Here is a 25,656-nt window from a genome sequence, read left to right as displayed (position 1 = left end):
CAGAGTCGCACCCAGGCCATCAAAGCCAAGGTCGTGAACGAAGTAGTAGCGGCGGCATCAAAGCGAATACTGTCATCTTAATTCCATCAGCCTAATTAGCAATCTGTGGCGAAATGTCCCTGCTCTGCACACACGCTGCGCTTCCTCACATCACGGTGATCAAAGGCAACACTGCTCCGCCACACGCCAGCTTTTCTAAGTGGACACTAACCTCGTCTTCTACTGCGTTCATGGGTTGAAACTCCCACAGACACTTGCACGAGAGGATTTTTACGTGAATGGCCTTTTTACCCCGCCATTTAGGACGCTTTCGGGGGAAGCATGCTGGGTATTTTCGTGTTTCTATAACCCACCGAACTCGGACATGGATTACAGGATCTTTTTCAGTGGTCTTGTGCTTGCGTGTACACACGAAGGAGGAATAGGCACTAGCCGGTCTGCACATAAGTTGACCTGTGAGATCAGACTTATCTCCGCCCTTAACCCACCAGGCGCGGCTGGGATTCGAACCCACGTCCTTCCGATTATGAGGCCGATGTCTTATCCACTAGGCCAATGCGATACCCTGCCGTATGCAACATCCACAATGGGCGGGGAGTCGGTCGCGGTGCTGGCTTTCAAACCAGTTGTTGCTTTCGGCGCGGGTTCGACCCCCACGTTCGGCAAGGATTTTAATTCCGTCAACTTTGTGCAGACTCTCCTCGGTGTCCAAACACCCCTGTGTGCACGCATGCGCGCGATAAACATACCAACGTCACAGCGAAACTCTCTCCAATGACGGTTGTTTTGGATTGATTTTTGCATGCATGTGCGCTGTGTCTGTATGCATTCTCAATGTGTGTGTTTGACTTTGCTGTGTGTTGCATTAATGTAAAAGCCCTATGGGCCAAAAGCGGAATGAAACCTTGAAACCATGACACTTTCTCTCTCAGACCTGACCCTGTGACACACACGACTCACCTTGTCTCGCTCCTTCTCCTTCAGTTTAGCATCAGCCCGCTTCAGACCCTCGTCGAGCAGCTCCACCAGTCGTACCGCGTGTCACTCACACCTCACCTTGTCTCAATCACACCTCATCATGTCTCAATCACACCTCATCATGTCTCAATCACACCTCACCGTGTCTCTAGACTCACCTTGTCTCGCTCCTTCTCCTTCAGTTTAGCATCAGCCCGCTTCAGACCCTCGTCGAGCAGCTCCACCAGTCGTACCGCGTGTCACTCACACCTCACCTTGTCTCAACCACACCTCATCATGTCTCAATCACACCTCATCCTGTCTCAATCACACCTCACCGTGTCTCTAGACTCACCTTGTCTCGCTCCTTCTCCTACAGTTTGGCATCAGCCCGCTTCAGACCCTCGTCGAGCAGCTCCACCAGTCGTACCGCGTGTCACTCACACCTCACCTTGTCTCAACCACACCTCATCATGTCTCAATCACACCTCACTGTGTCTCTAGACTCACCTTGTCTCGCTCCTTCTCCTACAGTTTGGCATCAGCCCGCTTCAGACCCTCGTCGAGCAGCTCCACCAGTCGTACCGCGTGTCACTCACACCTCACCTTGTCTCAACCACACCTCATCATGTCTCAATCACACCTCATCATGTCTCAATCACACCTCACCGTGTCTCTAGACTCACCTTGTCTCGCTCCTTCTCCTTCAGTTTGGCATCAGCCCGCTTCAGACCCTCGTCGAACAGTTCCAGCAGTCGTACCGCGTGTCACTCACACCTCACCTTGTCTCAACCACACCTCATCATGTCTCAATAACACCTCATCATGTTCAATCACACCTCATGATGTCTTAATCACACCTCACCTTGTCTCTACCACACCTCATCATGTCTCAATAACACCTCATCATGTCTCAATCACACCTCATCATGTCTCAATGACACCTCATCTTGTCTCAATCACACCTCACCTTGTCTCAACCACACCTCATCATGTCTCAATAACACCTCATCATGTTCAATCACACCTCATGATGTCTTAATCACACCTCACCTTGTCTCTACCACACCTCATCATGTCTCAATAACACCTCATCATGTCTCAATCACACCTCATCATGTCTCAATGACACCTCATCTTGTCTCAACCACACCTCATCATGTCTCAACCACACCTCATCATGTCTCAATCACACCTCACCGTGTCTCTAGACTCACCTTGTCTCGCTCCTTCTCCTTCAGTTTGGCATCAGCCCGCTTCAGACCCTCGTTGAACAGTTCCACAAGTCGAACCGTATCTCACACACACACCTGACCATGGCCGAGGGGCACGAAGCAAAAGTGGGTGAAACCCAAACAATTGAGAACAAACCGTTCTCAATTGCAACCAATCCAACACCACGCGGCTGACTTCCATCAGGTACCGAAACGGTTGGCTTAGTGGTAAGGCGTCCGGCCCGTGATCGGGAGGTCGTGGGTTCGAAGCTCGGCCGGGTCATACCTAAGACTTTAAAATTGGCAATCTAGTGGCTGCTCCGCCTGGGGTCTGGCATTGTGGGGTTAGTGCTAGGACTGGTTGGTCCGGTGTCAGAATAATGTAACTTGGTGAGACATGAAGCCTGTGCTGCGACTTCTGTCAAAGCAGCACCGCCCTGATATGGCCCTTCGTGGTCGGCTGGGCGTTAAGCAAACAAACAAACAAACAAACAAACAAACAAACTTCCATCAGGTTGGTTTCTTTCTCGTGTACCTCGGCCCATGTTTCAGTCACACCTCACCGTGTCTCTAGACTCACCTTGTCTCGCTCCTTCTCCTTCAGTTTGGCCTCAGCTCTCTTGAGACCCTCGTCCAGCAGCTCCACCAGTCGTACCGTGTCCCCTGACCTGGTCTTGAACTTCTTCCTGCAACACATAGACAATGTCTTTGTCACATTCGCTATGTGCAGCGGTATGTTTGGTTTATGGTCAAGTTTTGGGCCTGTTGTCATTTCCGTCAATACCAACAAACCCACCACTTGAACTTATGCGCTAAAAAACCCAAAAAAACTCAGAGGGGCACATATGCTACAAGTTCACAAATAGAAACAGAACGGCGAGCAAGCCAAAATCAAACATTATAAGCATTTTGCATGTAAATGTGTCCCCATCTCCTTGAGTGATTTTGCATCAGAGCGTCAGTATTATAATGTACATAATTATTTGCATTGATAAAAAGGTTATTCTTAACTGGAATTGGATGAAAAACGGCATTATTACAGTCGGTCACTTGATGGGAGCCAATGTTTTTTTTGTCATATAACGATTTTAAATTGAAACATCCAAATTTACAACTGAATTTAGTGTCATCATCATCATCATCATCATCATCATCATCATCATCATCATCATCATCATCATCATCATCACCATCATCATCACCAGCAGCAGCAGCAGCAGCAGCAGCAGCAGCAGCAACACCACCACCACTGCCACCACCACCAACAACAACAACAACAACAACAACAACAACAACAACAACAACAACAACAACAACAACAACAACAACAACAACAACGCCTTCACATAGAGTAATGTATAATAATATCATATTTTATGAACTGCAAAACTACACAGATCGGCTCTGAAACCATTCAGTTGAGAAATAAGGTCACACAGACAACTGTAATCGTCTCGGGTACTGAGCCGACCAGAAGGATATAATCTCATCTCAAAACTACTACGCGACGCTGAGTCCAATTTACTCCCCCCCCCCCCCCCCCTTACACCACTTCTTTCCCCTTGTATATCCCCCCCCCCCATATCCGCTAATCTTCCTCAGTCTCATTTCGTTCCCCGGAAAGAAAACAGAATGGCCGACCTGGAAGCCAGACTGAGTGTGTGTTCGCACATGCAAGGATTTCATTTAGTCGGCGAGACCCAAGGAGATTTTTCATGGGACAATCTTCCATCCATTTACTTCGTGGAATTGGATACGATTTTCCAGTGGAAAATCTCCCATTTTACTCTACCTGTTTGTTCACCCCCACCCTCCCATGTCTCTTGCTTCTAAACGAAAGTGTCAATTTAAGGCGTCGCGTATCACCACCCCCCCCCCCCTCTCTCCCCCTTATACCGCTGTCTCCAACTCAGTGCCAGCTCGTCCACATAATTATAAGATCGGCACAAGAGTGTGGCATTCTGTTACTGGTTGTGATGCTGACTGGCTGTTATACTGGTTGTGATGCTGACTGGCTGTTATACTGGTTGTATCACTTTTTCTTTGGTAATTGGTTGAAACTCCCGCGATCTATTACGTGTATGCCCGTTTTTACCCCGCCATTCAGGCAACCTTACGCCGCTTTTGGGGGAAGAATGCTGGGTATTTCTTTAACCCAGCGAGACAGTAGACCCGCACAGATCGATCGTCCGACATGGATGACAGGATCTTTTCCGTGCGTGCTTGGTCTTGTGCTTGCGTGTACACACGAAGGTAGATACGGCACTAGAAATTCTCCACATAAGTTGACCTGGGAGATCGGAAAAATCTCCACCCTGAACCCACCAGGCGCGGCCGGGATGAACACTCGACCTTCCGCTTCTGGAGGATGGTGTCTTATCCACGAGGCCATCGTGCCCGTCTTGTCACGGGCGGGTTTACTGTCTCGGCCAAGTGTCGACCATGACCCAGTTCTTCCAGTTCCAAAACTCGCCCTCAAAACCAAAGAAAAAATCGGAATAAATCCATTTTTTTCTGCAGTCAGGGGAAAGAACGAGGACAGTAATCCGCATCACCCAGAGTGCACCCAGCCTTCCTGGCATCTCTCTCCACTTGTCGCCCAGCCTCCAACCATGCCTTGGAACAGGGCCACAAAATATACAGACGTGGCAAAAATCAATGCCAAACGACAGTTTTGTGGGTGTATTTGGGAGGGGGAAGCTCGATGGTGGTAGGGAAGGGGGTGGGAAGGGGTCATGGGTGGTTGTAGAGAGGGGTTGGAGGGGGGTCTGGGTGGTGGTGGGAAGGGGGTGAAAGGGGGGATCTGGGTGGGAGGGGGGTCTGGGTGGTGGTGGGAAGGGGGTTGGAGGAAGATCTGGAGTATTGTAGGAATTTTGGTGTGAAGGTGGATCTGGGTGGTGGTAGGGAGGGGGGTGGGGGTTGGCGGTGTGGGTGGAGGTTCTGGGGGGGGGGGGGGGGGCGTGGGGAGGGGTGGGAGAGGAGATTTAGGTGTTGGTAGGAATGAGGAAGGGAAGGTAGGGTGATTTAAGGTCGAAGACTTAATTCATAAACCATCCTGATTCTCTGTTTCAAGGGAGGCTATCACTTCGACACTGAGCCAACTGACCCATGTTTACTGCCTATCGGTAGTTTTACGAGCGACAGCTCAGACTGAGGTCAACATCGCGGGTCTACGTTGCACTGGTCCGGGGACAGAATTCGTACAATAGGAACTCAAATAACATAGCGGAACAAAAGTAGAGCGATATAACCTTCGTGGTTGAAAACGACGTTAAACACCAAATAAAGAAAGAAAGAACTGAACGCCTAATAGAACTTCAAAGAAGAACGACTGGAACTTTAAAAAGCCGCAACATCTTTGATAAAAACGAGTAACAAAAAAAGAACAGAAAAAAAAGAACGCAGACACAATTTTAAATAAGAGGACTAAAAGGTTCGAAGTCTCTAACATGTCCTTGGATGGATTGGATGTTATCCTTCATTTTTATCTCGTGCCTCGTTTCCTATCGCCCAAGCGCAATGCGTGCGATCACTCCGATACAGGAAGAAAACGAAGTGTCTATCCTTGGGAAAGTGCACGTTATGACAAGATATTCAGGCAAGGACTGACGGACCTGCAACAACCGGCAAGGACTGACGGATCAGAAACAGGCAAGGACTGACGGATCAAAAACAGGCAAGGACTGACGGATCAGAAACAGGCAAGGACTGACGGACCTGCAACAGGCAATGACTGACGCAACAGAGAGACCTACAACACGCAAGGACTGACGGACCTGCAACAGGGAAGGACAGACGAATCAGAAACAGGCAATGACTGACGGACAAGCAACCGGCAAGGACTGACGGACCTGCAACAGGGAAGAACGGACGGACCTACAACAACCGGCAAGCACTGATGGACCTGCTACAGGGAAGGACTGACGGACCTGCAACAGGGAAGGAGTGACGGACCGGCGACAGGGAAGGACGGACGGACCAGCAATCAGCAACGGAAACGGGCAAGGGAAAACAAAAAGTAAAAATGTCACAAATGTCACAAATGTCACTGATGTCACTGATGTCGCAGAGCAGGAACTTTCCAAATCTGCCTTTGAAGTAGTTCAAGGGGGTAAAAGGAAAGAAAGAAAGAAAGAAAGAAAGAAAGAAAGAAAGAAAATAAAGAGATGTCGAAAAACGAAGAAAAGAAACAAGCACACACACACACACACACACACACACACGCACACACGCGAACGCACGCACACACACACACACACACGCACGCACGCACGCACGCACAGCACACACACACACACACTCACTCAATCACTCACACACACACACACACACACTCACATCACACACACACACACACACACACATACACACTCACTCACTCACACACACACATACACACACACACTCACACACACACACACACACACACACACACACACTCACACACTCACACACACACACACACACACACATAAAAAAAAGGAGGGAAAAGAAAGCTAGCACACTCCACTGCATAAAGTTGAACCCAACACGCAGGCAAGATCGATGCAGGCAGAGTAGCCAGCATGCAAGTTACAGGGTGGTTTCAATCCGTTCAAAACTGCTTAATCATGTATAGCTGCTTCAAAACATGCATGCGCAAACGGAATCGATGCTTTTAGAGCAGTCCGTTTCTCCTTCTCTGATCTAAAGTGCAAAACGAAGGAGACGCAAGTTAAAGATACTGCCCTTCCCGTGTAAAACACCATGTAAATCACGGCTGGCTTTTACATAGAACAGTATCCTTCAACTTGGACACACACACACAATCAACAGCCTCGCTGCTTGGTGTCTGTGTAAAGTTGGATTTTTTTTTTTTGCTGAAATAATTTGGCAGATTGATACATCTGCCAGTTACAAAATGAAATCAGCAACCACAGAAGAAAAAAACCCAACCCAATGTAATAATAATTAAGTAGATGTGCAACGCCAAGGCACTGCATACCCCAGCGAAAGACAAACTTCTCTCTTTTTCTCTCTCAAACACACACACACACACACGAACACACACACCCCCCCAAGTTACACACGTACACACATACACACTCACTCACACGCACTCACTCACTCTCTCACACACACTTCATACACACAAAACACACCCCCATACGCACATATAGACAGACGGACATAAACACGTTTGCAAACAAACACACATACACACACACATACACTTACGCACACGCACATACACACACCCACCCACTCTCTCTCTTTCTCTCTTATACAAACAGACACACACCCACACACCCACTACATACGCACGCACACACACACACACACACACACACACACACACACACATTGACTCACACAAATCTCATACACACAAAACACACACTCATACGCACATAGACCGGCACGGTTGGCCTAGTGGTAAGGCGTCCGCCCCGTGATCGGGAGGTCGTGGGTTCGAACCCCGGCCGGGTCATACCTAAGACTTTAAAATTGGCAATTTAGTGGCTGCTCCGCCTGGCGTCTGGCATTATGGGGTTAGTGCTGGGACTGGTTGGTCCGGTGTCAGAATACTGTGACTGGGTGAGACATGAAGCCTGTGCTGCGACTTCTGTCTTGTGTGTGGCGCACGTTATATGTCAAAGCAGCACCGCCCTGATATGGCCCTTCGTGGTCGGCTGGGCGTTAAGCAAACAAACAAACAAATACGCACATAGACAGTCGAACACACACACCTTTACAAAAAAACACCATATACACACTCATACACACACAAACATACACACAAACTCAGACACACACAAACATTCACACACACACACACACTCTCTCTCTCTCTCAAACACACACACACACACACACACACACACACACACACACACCCACGCACACACACACACCCAAGTCACACACACATACACACACTCACTCACACGCACTCACTCACTCTCTCACAAAAACTTCATACACACAAAACACACACCCATACGCACATATGGACAGACGGACATACACACCTTTACAAACAAACACACATACACGCACACACATACACTTATGCCCACACACACACACGAGTACAGACTCATGCACGCGTGCGCGCACACACACACACCACACACATACGAGTACAGACTCATGCACGCGTGCGCACGCACACACACGCACACACACGTACGCACACACACAAATACACACACACACACACACACACACACACACACACACACACACACACACACACACACACACACACAGTAACACTAACACATGTGCTCAAAATGAACACAAACACACACACTGCGCGAGACTACAGGGAGGCATGACGTCATGATGCAATAATTGACGTCAAAGACTTTTGACCGTGACGTAATCTTCTCACGCGAGCTTTATCCATAGTCTTGAACAACCACACACAAATAGACTTGGAAAGTACAGAATTTCTACCCGTCCAAAGCGGCCTTGGGTGGCGTTTGCTGAAAAAATGGGGGCGACTATTGCACCCATGCCCACCGTATTTTTGTTAGTATGGTCCCCATTTTTGGTGAACTTCCATCTCCAACTGTAGCACGTAGCCGGGCACAAAGAATCCTTCTTTATCATGTATTATCGGTGTGAACATTTCTCAAGTCGATTACAGTATGTGGGATATCTCCAGCTTCGCTGGGATAATATATATGGTAGATTTATAGAGCGCTTGACGTTCTCTAAGCGCTTTACAATGAATTGGTGAGAAGTCAAGGCAGGTGAGGTAGCCTGCACGTTGAACATCTCTCATGCTGGGTATTTTCGTGTTTCTATAACCCACCGAACTCTGACATGGATTACAGGATCTTTTCCGCGCGCACTTGGTCTTGTGCTTGCGTGTACACACGAAGGGGGTTAAGTCACAAGCAGGTCTGCACATAAGTTGACCTGGGAGATCGGAAATATCTCCACTTTTAACCCACCAGGCGGCAGCGACCGGGATTCGAATACACGACCTTCCGATTAAGAGGCCGACGTCTTACCACCACGCCACTGCTCTGTCGCAAAAAAAAGCCAGGCTGTTTTGGTTTGCCTTGTGTCCAAATAGTGGGATGCGCTCAGCCCACGTGATGTACGACGTTTCTTACGATTGTCCAGATGCGAAAGGCGGTCTCTTTAAAAAGTGCAGCCAAAGCAAGACTTTGCAACACACGCAGAGATCTCAGGCTCCAAAAGCCCTCTTGAAATCGATTATGCAAAAAAAGAAAAAAAAAAGAAAAAGAAGAGACAGGCCATATTCTTAAGGCGTGTAAAAACTGCCTCAGCGTGATTTGAATACTCTGGCCTTGGTTCCACTTAACCATCAGCAGATGGTAAACACTTTTTGAACGTCCAAAAATTATTTGAGAAAACAACACCAAATAACATCAACTACAACGAAAAAACAACGCGAGAGGCATTTTAATCTATTTCTATATTTTCTGTATTTCGTTACGTTTTTGTGTCGGAAAACCAATTTCTACAACTAGCTTGAAGAAGTGAGTATATATATATATATATTTAAGCCCTTTCCAAATGATAACTAGAATCTAGGAAGTCCTCTTGACATAGAGAATAGTCTTTTCTCTTCCAATATATAAATTTGGCTTAAACAATGATTTATTTCTGTTTGTAAAATTGACATGGATAAGTATGGAAATAACAACAACCAGCCTACGATTTATAGTGGTGATTTTTTTAAATAAGAAATCAATTCCACATGTATACAACGCACGGGACGATCTGTAAAAGCGTTCTAACAATTCAGTGTACAGCTTACAACACCCGTGTTTATTGAAACGAACCTCCGCTACGGTGCGCAAACATCCCTTTCAGTGAATCAAGATTTCAGAATCCGCTTCGCTCAAATTATTTGCAACACTCTGCTTTCAGCTAACAAAGCCAAGAGCCAAATAGTACCGCGACTGTCACCACAGTTATGTGTTTATGCATGCAAAAAAGCTTGCAGCCGACCTCTCATGCTAATTATAGTACCTGCCTGCATTGTATACATACAGACAAAGCTAAAGTCAATATTGCTTCATGCAATTTCCAGCAGCCCATTTCAAAGTCATGATCAGCATATAAATCGTCCATTAACATTCACGTCAGGAAATGTCGGCAAATGTCAGCCAAAGTGTTAAATAAATACGGCGAGCGATGACGAAAGACAAAGACATAGAACTGAAAACCTTTGGGTGTGAGGGACAAGGCAACATAATGAGAAGCGATTCATGTAAAGTGCCGTTCACATAGCAGACTTTTTAGCAACTTTCCCCAAACTTTCAAGCGATTTTAGTCGGCATCAAGTCAAATCAAAATCGCTGCCCATAGTTCGGCTGGTTCTTCCACAATTGCTGCGACCTGTACTGCTTCCGGAGGTCTCTCCACATACAGTTTCAGGAGGTTAGTGTGGTAGATCTTGGACTTCCTGCCGACATTCACCTTGTAGTCTTTGATCCCTACCACGGCCTCAACCTCGTATGGGCCTTTCCACTGCATCAGTAGTTTGTTGTGATCAGTGGGAAGCAGTATCAGCACTTTGTTACCTGGTGTAAACTTCCTGTTTACGGCTTTGCGGTCGTAGTAGTGCTTTCCGCTATCCTGAGACATTCTCAAGTTTTCTCTAGCAATCTCGAGAGTCTCCTCCAGTTTCTCTCGCAACTCAAACAAGTACAGGTAACTGTTCTTCACTTCAGGTGTGTCCACATCTTTCGTCCACAATTCCTTTAGTATTTGCATCGGGCCTCTCACGGTCCGCCCGTACATCAGCTCGAACGGGGAGAATCCAGTGGACTCTTGTGGCACCTCCCTGTATGCAAATAGCAAGGCATTGATGTAGTGATGCCCCTGCCTTGGCTGCTCACTGCATAGTTTCTTAAGCGTGGACTTCAGCGTCGCATTGAATTTTTCGACCAGCCCATTGCACATCGGGTGATAGGCTGTCGTAGTCAAGTGACGAATGCTCAGCAGCCTGTTGACCTCTTCCATGCATTCAGAGACAAACTGTGTCCCCAGGTCTGTGAGGATCTCTTCAGGAACAACAATTCTGCTGAAAATGTCCACAAGTGCCTCGGCAACAGTCTCGGTGTCAATTTTCTTCAGAGGCACGGCTTCTGGGTACCTGGTTGCATAGTCTACCAGGGTCAGTACCCAACGATGGCCCTCTTCACTTGGCGGTTTGATCTCGCCGATGAGGTCAATGGCCTTCTTGAAAGGTCGGTCGATCAAAGGCATCTTCTGCAACGGCACTTTCGGGACCCTTCCTCCAGGTATGGTTTTCTGGCAAATATCGCACGATTGGCAGAATCGAGTCACATCTGCATGCAGTCCTGGCCAGTAAAACGCAGCCTGGATTCTGTCCGATGTCTTCTTGACACCCAGGTGACCTCCCATAATAGAGTCGTGGGCCACCTCCATCACCTGGCGCCTAAGTGGTTGAGGCACCATAACTTGACGTAATGGCTTCCCACCGTTGACTCTCGCGTGCTGGAACACTCTGTACAGGATCTTGGCCTTCACCTCAAAGTGCACAGTGCCTTCGCCCTTAGTCATCTCCTTGACAGGACGACTCCTGTACTTTGTTAAGGTCGAATCAGCTTCCTGTAGCTGAATCAGCCGATCCCTGTCCACGACAGCAGTTGCAGAACTGTTGGTGACCATAAGCGGTGTAGTCGTTTTGTTCTTCTTCGCCTGGGCTCTGGTCGTCACAGCGCTTACATCCTGCGGCTGGTCGCGGCGATGCACAGTGGCTGTCATCTCGTAACAGTTCGCTGATATCTTCATTCGCGAATGGCAGTGGGTCTTCCTCCTCAGCAGCAGGCTGAACTGAGCCCATTCTCCATTCAAAATCAGGGTCATCAAGACGTCTCGCACCCCCAATGTTCTCAATTAATAGATCGTACAAGGGCTTCTTCAGGCAGACGGCCTCAACTTCTCCGGTGAAGTATGGAGTATCGATCTGGATCTTTGCCACTGGTGCCTTCACGCATTTGCTGTCAGCCATGAGCGTCCACTTGAAGTCACCAGTGAACTTCTTTGACGATGACCCCATTGCAGCCCGAATCTCTGAGAACAGTCACTTCCTGCTTCTCAACAAATCCCTTCGACACGGGCAGGTTCGACACTGACACAGCTGCGCTGGCGACGACAGAGATTGACTTGCCATTGGCGAGTAGAAGCTGGCCATCAGATATACATTCTTCCACGTCCGATGGTGTAGCCACGTGCTCGGCAGCCCTTGGAAGTATGACGCTGCTCGCACATACTTGCTGGTTCGAGCCACTCGTTTGCCTCTTGTTGTCTTAATATCTCCGTCGATGTTCTTGCGCTTTGTCATTGTCATGTCCGTTATTTTTCTTTTGGGGACAGTTGGCGACTCTGTGGCCCTTGGCCTTGCAATGGAAGCACGTTATGTTCTACCCTTCATTGGATGATGGTGCGGACTCCGTTTGTCCCTTAACAGGTTGGTTTCCCTGGTTTCCGCTCTTCTGGAAAGGTTTCGTTGACTTTGACGTCCCCAGGGTCCTTCCATGAGCAATGAGATAACGCTCAGCAGCATCAGTAATGTCCTTCAAACCCCGCAGTTTTTGCTCTTCCAAGCGGGTCGCCAGGTCCTTCGGGCAGGCATTAAGGAATTGCTCCTTCACGATCAAGTCCCTCAGACTCTCGTATGACTGCTCTTCACCTGATAACTCCACCCACTTCTGCAGGTATGACGACAGGCGCTCCACAAACTGGCTCGGTGTCTCTCCAGACAATGGCTGGCATTCGCAGAAGCGTTGACGGTAGCCCCTTTCAGTGAAGTTGTAGCAACGCAACAGAGCTTCAGTACATCATAGTCTCTGGCGTCATCGTTTGAGGGTGTAGTGTAGACCTCAAGTGCTGCCCCAGTCAAATGTGCGCTGAGTTGAATCGCCCAGTCGTCGCGCTGCCATCTAGCACTCTCAGCGAACCTCTCGAATCTTGCAAGGTAGCAGTCGATCTGGTCCTTCCCGTTAGCGAATGCTGGAAGTTTCGGTGCCCTGTGTAGCATTTGCTGCTGGTTATCTCTTTGGCGTGGTGCCTCGTGCTCATTTTGAATACGCACCATTTCTGTCTGGAGCTCTAAGCGCTTCGTCTCCATTTCTATCTGGAGCTCTAAGCGTTTCAGCTCCATTTGCCTTTCTTCACGCTGTGCTTCTCTTTCTTCACGCTCACGCTGCGTTTGTCTTTCTTCACGCTGTGCTATCAGTCGTTCCTGGGACTTGACGAACTCCGTCAGCTGCTTGCCTTTCAGTCCCAGTTCAACTCCTTTTGCCCAGAACTCAGCCATTCTGGTCCTTTTCCGGTGCGTTCGTCTGTATTCTTTCACAGCCCCGAACGTAGACTAATGTGCTCTTCTAAAATAACACAGTCTCTACTGCACCTCCGATGCTTCTCTCGTCGCTTGCCACCCTCGTAGACGCAGGCTGCCACCCTCCTCGTCTAACGTGACGGCGCACTCCACTCACGATGCGTACACGACGTACCTCAGTCGTAGTTTGTAGTATTAATGCTTTAGCTCCGCGACGAAGTCCTCGTCCAAACGGCAGCTAACCTCTGTAATCCCGATACACTCCGGCGTCGCTCACGACCGAGCTGCGGCGATGACCAAACTCTTCACACAGTCACACCGAATCCACGGTCCTGTAGTCCCAATACTGATCCCTCATGATACACCCGATTGATGGCTACCTCCTGTGACTGTCTTGACACTGGTCTTTGTTGCTGGAAAACCCTTGGCGTTAAACGTAGATCTCGGCTTTGGCCCCCAATTGTTACACGACACTTGAGATTGACGAAGTTCTCAAATGTCGTATAGTTGTGTTCTTTTATTCTACGTGGCCCGTCTTCACAGCAGCAGACAAAAACTCGTCAAATTGAGTTCGAGGATTTATTTAGCATTCCATACATACAACTGCACATCGTAGCAGAACTCAAAGTAGAAGCTTTTTAACATACAAATCGCGCTGGCCCATATAGTAAATACTCAATCTCGAGAATATTCCAGACCGAACATGATACAACTAAAATTAGATGAACTGTCCATGGACTAGAATAGTGACATTCTCTGTGACGTACATCAAAAGTGCCGACGCACTTAATCCGAGCGAACGCCACGAACCCACGACTCAAAACAACGTGGTAAACAACTTGTTTTGACAGGACTAGAAAGTTCACCTGCATTCTCGTCCAAACATAAATATTGTGTTTACAAAATATAATATCGGTACTTTCCCACAAAGTACAAATAAGTCAACTACATGCAACACACAAAACTGAACCAAAGTTCAGCAAAGGCAGCGTTTCCTAACAGGGTGGAGGTGGGAATGGGAGTGGGGGAAGCGGGGGGAGGGGGAGAGAGGTTGGTGAACAAGCGATACTTACCAACCCAACATTTCCAAAACATCTAGCCAAGCGATTATTGTGTATGGTTGGCGACGTTGGGCACAAGGACGAAGCATCACAGAGAGTCAGAAGAAAGAAGCACTGGCCGACCGGCCCTGATCAATATCAGATTGGCTTCATTCCTCTAACTTTCCCCCACACTGCTACTCCACCCTCAGACTAGGTAGGGCGGAGTGATACATCACTTTTGTGCTCCCTTCACTGGCTTTCTTTACTGTTTTTTTGGTTTGTTTGTATTTTGGGGGTGAGGGGGGGGGGGATTGTACGGGATAAATTCTGCTTTGGCATTAATGCTCCCTTCACTGGCTCCCTTTACCGTTTTTTGTTTTGTTCTGTCTTTTCTTCGGGGGGGGGGGAGGATTCTAAGGGATACATTCTGCTTCATTAATGCTCCCTTCACCGGCGTTCTTAACCGTGGTTTTTGTTTTGTTTTTGTTTTTGGAGGGGGAGGGGGAAAGGGGGGGGGGGGGATTCTAAGGGATACATTCCGCTTTATCATTAATTTTCAGAAATAGACTCTCACCCAGTTGCGATGCCCTCACGTAAACCTATCCTTGTGTTTCCAAGAGCAAAAGCGTCTCATGTTTCGGCGTGTTGGCATTCTGTCTCTGTCTCCTTTTATTGCTACATTGTGTAATCCGCAGGTGAGATTGCAAAGGGCCGCGGTTTCTATTTTTAAGAGTTTTATTTATTTATTTATTTGGTGTTTAACGTCGTTTTCAACCGTTCAAGGTTATATCGCGACGGGGAAAGGGGGGAGATGGGATAGAGCCACTTGTTAATTGAGGATTGTACGGAATACATTTCGCTTTGTCATTAATGCTCCCTTCACTGGCTTCCTTTACCGTTTTTTGTTTTGTTTTGTCTTTTCTTCGGGGGGAGGGGGGGGATTCTAAGGGATACATTCCGCTTTATCATTAATTTTCAGGAATAGACTCTCACCCAGTTGCGATGCCCTCACGTAAACCTATTCTTGTGTTTCCAAGAGCAACAGCGTCTCATGTTTCGGCGTGTTGGCATTCTGACTCTGTCTCCCTTTCCTAATTGCTACATTGTGTAATCCGCAGGTGAGATTGCAAAGGGCCGCGTTTTCTTTTTCTAAGAGTCTTAACCGTATAACGCACCATGCATACCGGCACATATCTGCTCAGGCTCGCGCATGCGTACAGGGCAACCATCCCTCCACATGGACACATACAGACCTAGGCATCCTTGTTTTGCACTTGGAGTATTCTCAAACAAACTTGGTGTATCTTCAGGAAAATGAGCGTACTCCACACAGCATTTGAACATCCTTGATTCAAACATGCTTCGCACGCGTCCGTCGCACCGTTAATTAAGGTTACCAATACATTTAAAACAAAGGCTTCTTTCAGTGTTTACTCACAAAAACTGTAATCATGTGTCAAACTACTGGATCGGCTTCGGGATTCGCTTGTGTAGAAAATTAATCTAGGAGTTGTTCTCGTCGTGGTTTTTGTCCACAAGCACTGACCGTACTGATCGTATTCTTGACAATCAAGCGTACAAAACACGGCGAAGTCCTATGGGTTCCCAGGTCTGCGTGACGTACCCATCATCAAAACCTCGCTGGCTTTCTACCCTCCCCGTGGACTCATGCAAAACTTAAAAAATCAACATCACGCTTGTTTTCCGTGTTGAGTGCACATCTGTTACTGAATTGAAATCGCAGATTGACAGTAAGGAAATTAAACGCAAATAAATCCCGCTCTCAACACAAATCAGCAAGGATGTAGATTGATTGTGTGTATCCGAGTAAAGCAAGCTGTTATCCTATTTAAAGGTCTATGCTAGCCCATGTAAAGGCCCATGTTATCCTATGTTAAGGTCCGTGTTATCTCATGTAAAAGCCCATATTTTGAGGACCGTGTTGTCATTGTACAGGCCTTAGTAAAGGCCCGTGATATCCCACGAAAAGGCCCGTGTGATCCTATGAAAAAGCCCGTGCGATCCCATGTAAAGGCCCGTGTGATCCCATGAAAAGGTCCGTGTGATCCCATGTAAAGGTCCGTGTGATCCCATGTAAAGGCCCGTGTGATCCCATGAAAAGGCCCGTGTGATCACATGTAAAGGCCCGTGTGATCCCATGTAAAGGCCCGTGTGATCCCATGTAAAGGCCCGTGTGATCCCATGAAAAGGCCCGTGTGATCCCATGAAAAGGCCCGTGTTATCCCATGAAAAGGCCCGTGTGATCACATGTAAAGGCCCGTGTGATCCCATGTCAAGGTCCGTGTTATCCCATGAAAAGGTCCGTGTGATCCCATGTCAAGGTCCGTGTTATCCCATGAAAAGGTCCGTGTGATCCCATGTCAAGGTCCGTGTGATCCCATGTCAAGGTCCGTGTTATCCCATGTAAAGGTCCGTGTGATCCCATGAAAAGGCCCGTGTGATCCCATGTAAAGGTCCGTGTGATCCCATGTAAAGGCCCGTGTTATCCCACGTAAAGGTCCGTGTGATCCCATGTAAAGGTCCGTGTTATCCCACGTAAAGGCCCGTGTTATCCCACGTAAAGGCCCGTGTGATCCCATGTAAAGGTCCTTGTGATCCCATGTAAAGGCCCGTGTGATCCCATGTAAAGGTCCGTGTGATCCCATGTAAAGGTCCGTGTGATCCCATGTAAAGGCCCGTGTGATCCCATGTAAAGGCCCGTGTGATCCCATGTAAAGGTCCGTGTGATCCCATGTAAAGGTCCGTGTGATCCCATGTAAAGGTCCGTGTGATCCCATGTAAAGGCCCGTGTGATCCCATGTAAAGGCCCGTGTGATCCCATGTAAAGGTCCGTGTGATCCCATGAAAAGGCCCGTGTGATCACATGTAAAGGCCCGTGTGATCCCATGTAAAGGTCCGTGTGATCCCATGAAAAGGCCCGTGTGATCCCATGTAAAGGCCCGTGTGATCCCATGTAAAGGTCCGTGTTATCCCATGTAAAGGCCCGTGTGATCCCATGAAAAGGCCCGTGTGATCCCATGTAAAGGCCCGTGTGATCCCATGTAAAGGCCCGTGTGATCCCATGTAAAGGCCCGTGTGATCCCATGTAAAGGTCCGTGTTATACCATGTAAAAGTCCGTGTTATCCCATGTAAAGGCCCGTGTGATCCCATGAAAAGGCCCGTGTGATCCCATGAAAAGGCCCGTGTGATCCCATGTAAAAGTCCGTGTTATCCCATGTAAAGGCCCGTGTGATCCCATGTAAAGGTCCTTGTGATCCCATGTAAAGGCCCGTGTTATCCCATGTAAAGGTCCGTGTGATCCCATGTAAAGGCCCGTGTGATCCCATGTAAAGGTCCGTGTGATCCCATGTAAAAGTCCGTGTTATCCCATGTAAAGGCCCGTGTTATCCCATGAAAAGGCCCGTGTTATCCCATGAAAAGGCCCGTGTGATCCCATGAAAAGGCCCGTGTGATCCCATGTCAAGGTCCGTGTTATCCCATGAAAAGGCCCGTGTTATCCCATGAAAAGGTCCGTGTTATCCCATGTAAAAGGCCCGTGATATCCCACGAAAAGGCCCGTGTGATCCTATGAAAAAGCCCGTGCGATCCCATGTAAAGGCCCGTGTGATCCCATGAAAAGGTCCGTGTGATCCCATGTCAAGGTCCGTGTTATCCCATGAAAAGGTCCGTGTGATCCCATGTAAAGGTCCGTGTGATCCCATATAAAGGCCCGTGTTATCCCATGTAAAGGTCCGTGTGATCCCATGTCAAGGTCCGTGTTATCCCATGAAAAGGTCCGTGTGATCCCATGTCAAGGTCCGTGTGATCCCATGTAAAGGTCCGTGTGATCCCATATAAAGGCCCGTGTTATCCCATGTAAAGGTCCGTGTTATCCCATGTAAAGGTCCGTGTTATCCCATGAAAAGGTCCGTGTGATCCCATGTAAAGGTCCGTGTGATCCCATGTCAAGGTCCGTGTGATCCCATGTAAAGGTCCGTGTGATCCCATGTAAAGGCCCGTGTTATCCCATGTAAAGGTCCGTGTGATCCCATGTAAAGGTCCGTGTGATCCCATGTAAAGGTCCGTGTTATCCCATGTAAAGGTCCGTGTTATCCCATGTAAAGGTCCGTGTGATCCCATATAAAGGCCCGTGTTATCCCATGTAAAGGTCCGTGTGATCCCATGTAAAGGTCCGTGTGATCCCATATAAAGGCCCGTGTTATCCCATGTAAAGGTCCGTGTTATCCCATGTCAAGGTCCGTGTTATCCCATGAAAAGGTCCGTGTGATCCCATGTCAAGGTCCGTGTTATCCCATGAAAAGGCCCGTGTTATCCCATGAAAAGGTCCGTGTTATCCCATGTAAAGGTCCGTGTTATCCCATGTAAAGGTCCGTGTGATCCCATGTAAAGGTCCGTGTGATCCCATGTAAAGGTCCGTGTGATCCCATGTAAAGGTCCGTGTTATCCCATGTAAAGGCCCGTGTGATCCCATGAAGGCAGGTAACTTTAAGGTTAATCTGATCACGTGTCACCATGCTGACGATTCGTTTTGCAAGGAAACCTCTCAGCAGCTGCGTCTTCCCTGCCCCCCCCCCCCCCCACCCCCCACGCACACAATTTGGTCACCTTTTTTGAACGAGATAGCAACATATCGTGTACACTACATTGGGGTATGCACGTTAAAGATCCCACGATTGACAAAAGGGTCTTTCCTGGCAAAATTGTATAGGCGTAGATAAAAATGTCCACCAAAATACCCGTGTGACCTGGAATAATAGGCCGTGTAAGGTGGATGCAGCGCCTAAAGGCAGTCGATCTACTGGCCGATATGAATGCGTGATACATTGTGTAAAAAAATTCCATCTCACACGGCATTAATAGGTAACATGCGCCTTGAGTCGCCTTGTGTGGTGAGATACGTGCGCGATATAAATCCTCGTAAATAAATAAATAAATAAATAAATATCTCATGATCGCATTCAGCTTAGGAACTTTTTCTCTTTTGGTATGTCAACAAGCCAACCAACCGAAGGTTAGACACACACAAAATGAAGATTAACGTGGTTTCCACTCGTACGAAGCCTTTACATAGCGTCCTTTCATACGAACGTCCCTTCGCTTTCCGCTTCTGTCCACTACCATTTCTCCTTCTCCTTCCACCACCCTCCCCCCCCCCCCCTCCTATCAATCAGCTCATTGAAAAACGCTCTCTTCCTCGTTCAGGGTGGTAGTTGCCCAAGAAAGAGTACAAGAGCAAGGTAAAAATCCCCGAGGAGAAGTCTTCCGGGACGTATTTGTTTTGTCCCCCAAAGCCCCCCCCCCCCTCCCACCTTCCTACCCCGATGTCCTGATCCTATCTGTCACGCGTTGTCATGGCCACCAGAAGCTAGGCTCGCAGGGGAGCTCACTGTGAGAACTGGGCCACATCCCCCCCCCCTATATCCCCCCCCCCCCCCCCCCCCGACCACTTTGGTTTTTGTGTTGGACGCGACCCAAACATCGCTGCTTCCTATCCAGTCTTGCTGCTCTGTTCTGTTTGAAATTTCATTAAAATGCAAATGCCGGGATCTCAAAAACGGCGAATGTTACCGAGTTTTGTGTGCATGAATTTGACAAAGTTTTAATTTAAATTTAAATTTATTTTACATTTTTCGCAGTTTCTGTAATTTTGATGAACAAGAACCGACCACAGTAACAAACGCACGCGAGGTGCCATTCACTTGACCGCCCCCCCCCCCTTCCCGTCCCAAAACCTCCCCACTTCACATCTCCTTCTCAAAGGTCTCGACGCCCATTCAAAACCAAAACATCTTTTCGTCGGACCCTTTCAGCAATTTCATTTATACATACTCTCTCTGTCTCTGTCTCTCTCTCTTACGTTTTCAATTAAACTCTATGCGTGTTAAAGGTGACCTTGCCATCTCTCTCCCCTCCCCCCCCCCTCTTTCTCTGTCTAACAGAAACAAGAACAGGAGCAGCTCTCATCCCCACAGACAATTGATGACAATTAATTCGGCACAAGAAACTGACAATTTAAAATTACTGTCCTTGACACTTCAAGGTGCACGGAGCTCCCAGGGCTTTCACTTTCAGTCATGCTTCACGCATCTTTCCATTCAAAATTATATCCAGTTTCATTGACCTTCTTGCAAGGAGTCGAAAACTGGATTTTGTTGTGAATCCTGGAAGTTCTTCAGCTATTCTCCAAAAAAGATCATTAACCATTCTTTTTGCGTCAACCTATCGTGTGAACACATGAAAAATGGTAACGCCCGGCGTTAGACGATCGCAACCGCATCTTGAAAGTTCTTCAGCTTTTCTACCAAAACAGAACAAAACCCATCATTTTTGTCTCAACCTATCGTGTGAAAAAATGAAAAATGGTAACGCCCGGCGTTAGACGATCACAATTGACCGCATCATGACAGTTCTTCAGCTTTTCTACCAAAACAGAACAAAACCCATCATTTTTGTCTCAACCTATCGTGTGAAAAAATGAAAAATGGTAACGCCCGGCGTTAGACGATCATAACCGCATCTTGAAAATTCTTCAGTTTTTCTCCAAATACAAAACAAAAACCATACTTTTTGCCTCAACATATCGTACGCCCGGCGTTAGACGATCACAATTAACCGCATCCTGAAAGTTCTTCAGCTTTCTCCCAATACAAAACAAAAACCACCCTGTTTGCCTCAACATATCGAGTGAAAAATGGTACCGGCGTTAGACGATCACAAACCGCATCCTGAAAGGAATAACCAAGAAAGCAGCAGGGAAACATTAGGGCCAAATGGACACGAGACGGAGTGTCATGAGACACAGGCCAAGACCACGAGAGAGGACATCAGACTCTGGAGGAATAAGAGACCAAGTGCGTGCTGGGCTTCCACATTTCGCCTGTGGGAGTTGGTGTCAGTGTCTCGTGTCCCAAGATAGAAACGTCTGTCTGCTCTCAGAGGGCTTGCTTCCTCCGCATCATCTAACCCCTCTCTCTGTGTCTTTGTCTCTGTCTTTGTCTCTGTCTTTGTCTCTCTCGCTGTCTCTCTCTCTGTTTGTCTTTCTCTGCCTTCTCTCTCTCTCTCTCTCTCTCTCTCTGTTTCTCTCTCTCTCTGTTTCTCTCTCTCTCTCTCTCTCTCTCTCTCTCTCTCTCTCTCTCTCTCTCTCTCTCTCTCTCTCTCTCTTGTGAACTCGTTTAAATATCTCGGTGTAACCCTTTCCACCCAACTGAGCTGGAACATTGCAGCAGAAACAAAGACAACCATGGCGAAAAAGGGAGTGATCGAAATCGTTAGATTATTGAACAGACTTGGCTGCCATTCGGCAAAGGTGTTTTTCAAACTGTTTGACGCACGGATCGCCCCTATGCTCTTGTATGGTTCAGAGCTATGGGGATATGGAAAGTATGACTCTGTGGAAAAGGGTCCACCTGTTTGCGTGTAAAAAGTTTCTGAAAGTGACAATTCGAACTCCGAACATCATTGTGTATGGTGAATTGAGAAGACATCCGCTGTATAGTAACTCTGCAGTCAGATGTGTGAAATACTGGTTTACACTGCTGAAGCAACCTGATACAAGATATTCTAAGATTGCATATACAGCTTTATGTAATTTGGCATCGACGGGCCACACAAATTGGGTCTCACATGTGCAGAGTCTTTTATGTTGTAATGGTTTTGCTGCTGTGTGGATGGTTGGGAATGAGAAGTGTTTCTTACAAGAGTTTAAAAGACGTTTACAAGATTGTTTTTGTCAAGAATGGTTCTCCTTTTTAGAATGCAGTGAACGTTTCGACATTTATAATTGTTACAAAACATGCTTGGAAAAAGAGAAATACATTGAATTAATCGAAGATATTAAGTACCGAGTTGCTCTTACTCGTTTCCGCGCAGGAGTATCCGAAATCAACGCTCACAAGTTTCGGTACTCACCAAACCAAACGACAAGAAACTACCCTCTCTGTACAGCTGATAAAGAAGATGAACACCATGTTGTATTTTTATGTCCTTTTTATCAAGACCTTCGAGCAAAGTATTTGAAAATCTCGAACTCTAAGTCGCTGCAACAACAACTTGTGTATTTCTGTGGCAGTAATGAGGATAATATGATGAACAGCTTCAGCAGATTTGTGTTCTTCATGTTACAGAAGAGACGAACCCTTATAAATCAGGTTCAGTGACATGTCATCAGGGTCTTAATGTATTTGTTGAATTTTATGCGTGTCTATAATTTATAACTGTGCAGATACTATTGCTGTTATTTTAACCACTATTGTAAGGGGCTGTGGCCTTAGACAATTAAAGATTTGTTCTTGTTCTTGTTCTCTCTCCGCTCCAAAATCAAACGAAAGGATGCTTGTCTGTCTCTCTCTCTTCTCCATCTGTCTCTGCCTCTCTCTTTGTGTTCCTGTTTCTCTCACTCCTCCAACTTCAAACAGAAAGGTGTATGTCTGTTACTCTTGTCTCTCTATCTCTCGCTCTCTCCCGACAACTCCCACCCTCCTCCGCCTCCTCTATGTGTAGGTTTTGTCGCCAATCACAATAGGATTGACATTGTCTGGGACATCATCGTCCTGGGACAAGGGAGATAACTTGCGATGTAACAGAGCGTAACGAAGCGGCCATGATGGTATCAAACAGGGGAGACAAGCAGCAATGTATTAGCGCGTAATGGAGCGGCCATGATGGCATCAACAAGGGGAGACAAATAGCGATGTAACAGCGCGCGATGGAGTAGACATGACAGCATCACACACATTTACCCCCTTTACAGACCAACACGTCTGCGTTTTTTCAACAACAACAACAACAACAACAACAACAACAACAACAACAACAACAACAACAACAACAACAACAACAACAACAGAGAACAGTGTCATCTTCTTGCTGCTCTCTCTGGTTCTGCGGATAAATCATCGCGGATTCACTCAGGCCTTTACATTAGCTGCAATCATCCTTCAACTTGAACACATAATGACAATTGATATTTGGGAAAACTTGATAATAATCAGAGCTTAACTTCGTCTTCACAGAGTACTTGTGACGGTTCGGCAAACTCAATAACAGTTAAAAGTATACTTTATCCTCACAAACTACTTGTGACGTTTCGGAACACTCGATAAGAATTATATCTAGACTTACTCTTCACAAAGTACGTGTGACGTTTCAGTTAACACGACAACAATTATATCTAGACTTACTCTTCACAAAGTACGTGTGACGTTTCAGTTAACACGACAACAATTATATCTAGACTTACTCTTCACAAAGTACGTGTGACGTTTCAGTTAACACGACAACAATTATATCTAGACTTACTCTTCACAAAGTACGTGTGACGTTTCAGTTAACACGACAACAATTAAAGCTTAAAAGAAAACTGATGAAGACAAAAGTCAAAACTATTCCGTGTTCATTTGTTCATGTTGCCTTAATCTGGTGAGTACATTTTTATTGTTATCATGTTCCAATCAAAGCTTAGCCTAATCTTCAAAAGTACCTGTGACATTTCGGTAATCTCCATAACAATTAAAGCTTCACTTAATCCTCACAAAGTAAAATACAACAAACGACCATAACAAGCAAGAAACAAGAAAAGCGCAGAACAGTCATTTTGGGCCTCAAACTTGAGAGAACGCCGGGGGCCCGGGTGGCTCAGGTGGTAGAGCACTTGTGATCGGAAGATCGCAGGTTCGAATCCAGGCCGGGACGGACACGGATCAACTTTATGTGCAGACCCAAAGACGGTATCTATCCCCCACCCCCGTGTCATGACAGTGGCATGTAAAAGACCTGGGTCATTCTGCCACAAGTGCAGATGGCTGATACCACCTAAACACGCATACACTTGTGTATCTCATCTGGAGTCGGGTTAACACCCGGTAACATGCCCCTAATGGCTTTGCCGTTAGGGCGTAAAACTTGAATTTGTCGAGTAAACGCCAAACAGATGAATTAAGCCCATACACAGTAAGCGGATTGCAGTGTCTGTAGAGCGGTCCAGGGGGATCACCGAGATATAGACGTGAGGGGGATCCGTAGAGACTGACGAGCAATTTGTGGCGATCCTCTTTCACCGCGACTTGTCTGGCACCCAACAGCCAGCTCTCTCGTGTCAACTTGTTACGACAAGGAGCAAGTGACGGACAAGTGTAAGATGACGAAGAATAAGGGGAGGGAGGATGAGGATGATGATCATGATGATGATGAGTAGAGGAGGAGGAGGAAGAGGATGAGAGGATGAGGAGAGGAGGAGAAAAGGAGGATAAGGAAGAGAAGGAGAAGAGAAGAGTAGGAGGAGGATGAGATGAGGAGGAGGAGAGGAGGAGGAGGAAGAAGAGGATGAGAGGAGGAGAGGAGGAGGAGGAGGAGAAGAGGAGGATAAGGAAGAGAAGGAGAAGAGGAGAGGAGGAGGAGGAGGAGGAGAGGAGGAGGAGGAGGAGGAGGAGAGGATGATGATGATGATGATGATGATGAGAGAATGAGAGGAGGAGGAGGAGGAGGAGGAGAAGGAGGATGAGAGGATGAGAGGAGGAGGAGAGGATGAGAGGAGGAGGGGGAAGAGGAGGAGGAAGAGGAGGAGGAAGAGGAGGAGGAGTTGGCAGGAGACTAAAGAGATATCGATGACAAACAACAACAAGACGTCTCTTTTTGACCCTGTCTTTGGAAGCAACATCTTTGATGTCAGAAGCCAAACAAAGTGAATGATGGCGTCACGTAAGGATTCTGTAACGAGGAAATGACACAGAATTTTGAGATGACTCGATGACTTCAACATATCAGCGGTAGGAAATTAATCGCAAGGTCACCGCCAGACTGCGCATGTGTCGGTATTGTATAATTATCAATATGAACAGAAAATACGATGGAAAAAAGTCACGCTTGCAATGCGTTCCCCTTAAAGTCTTGAGAGACAGCGTCAATGAATCCTGGCCATTGTTCTTTGGTTTCACTTTGCGTGAATTATGTAATATTCCACCATCTCAGTGGCAGCCTGCCGCGCTCGAGGACACATCCCCTGTATCGTGTAAAGACCGTGAGCTGAGATGCTGTCATCAAAGACAAATGTTATCGATTAAAAAAACAAAACGAACCCAAAAACAAGAA

At 47.2% G+C, this 25,656-nt stretch overlaps 1 protein-coding gene across 1 annotated transcript in view; it reads right to left on the bottom strand.

The window, feature by feature from the left end:
• The window catches only part of LOC138968691 (arginine--tRNA ligase, cytoplasmic-like), a gene marked incomplete at its 3' end in the record, with an annotated part of 154,209 nt that overhangs the window by 13,324 nt on the left and 115,229 nt on the right, over positions 1 to 25,656 (bottom strand). Inside the window, 1 exon segment of the mRNA XM_070341293.1 lies at positions 2,752 to 2,857. Within this exon segment, the coding sequence (XP_070197394.1) occupies positions 2,752 to 2,857 (106 nt within the window).

This window comes from Littorina saxatilis, linkage group LG6 (genome assembly GCF_037325665.1).
Source record: "Littorina saxatilis isolate snail1 linkage group LG6, US_GU_Lsax_2.0, whole genome shotgun sequence".
In the NCBI taxonomy this organism is placed as follows: domain Eukaryota; kingdom Metazoa; phylum Mollusca; class Gastropoda; order Littorinimorpha; family Littorinidae; genus Littorina; species Littorina saxatilis.
This window is presented reverse-complemented; position numbering and strand designations above follow the sequence as displayed.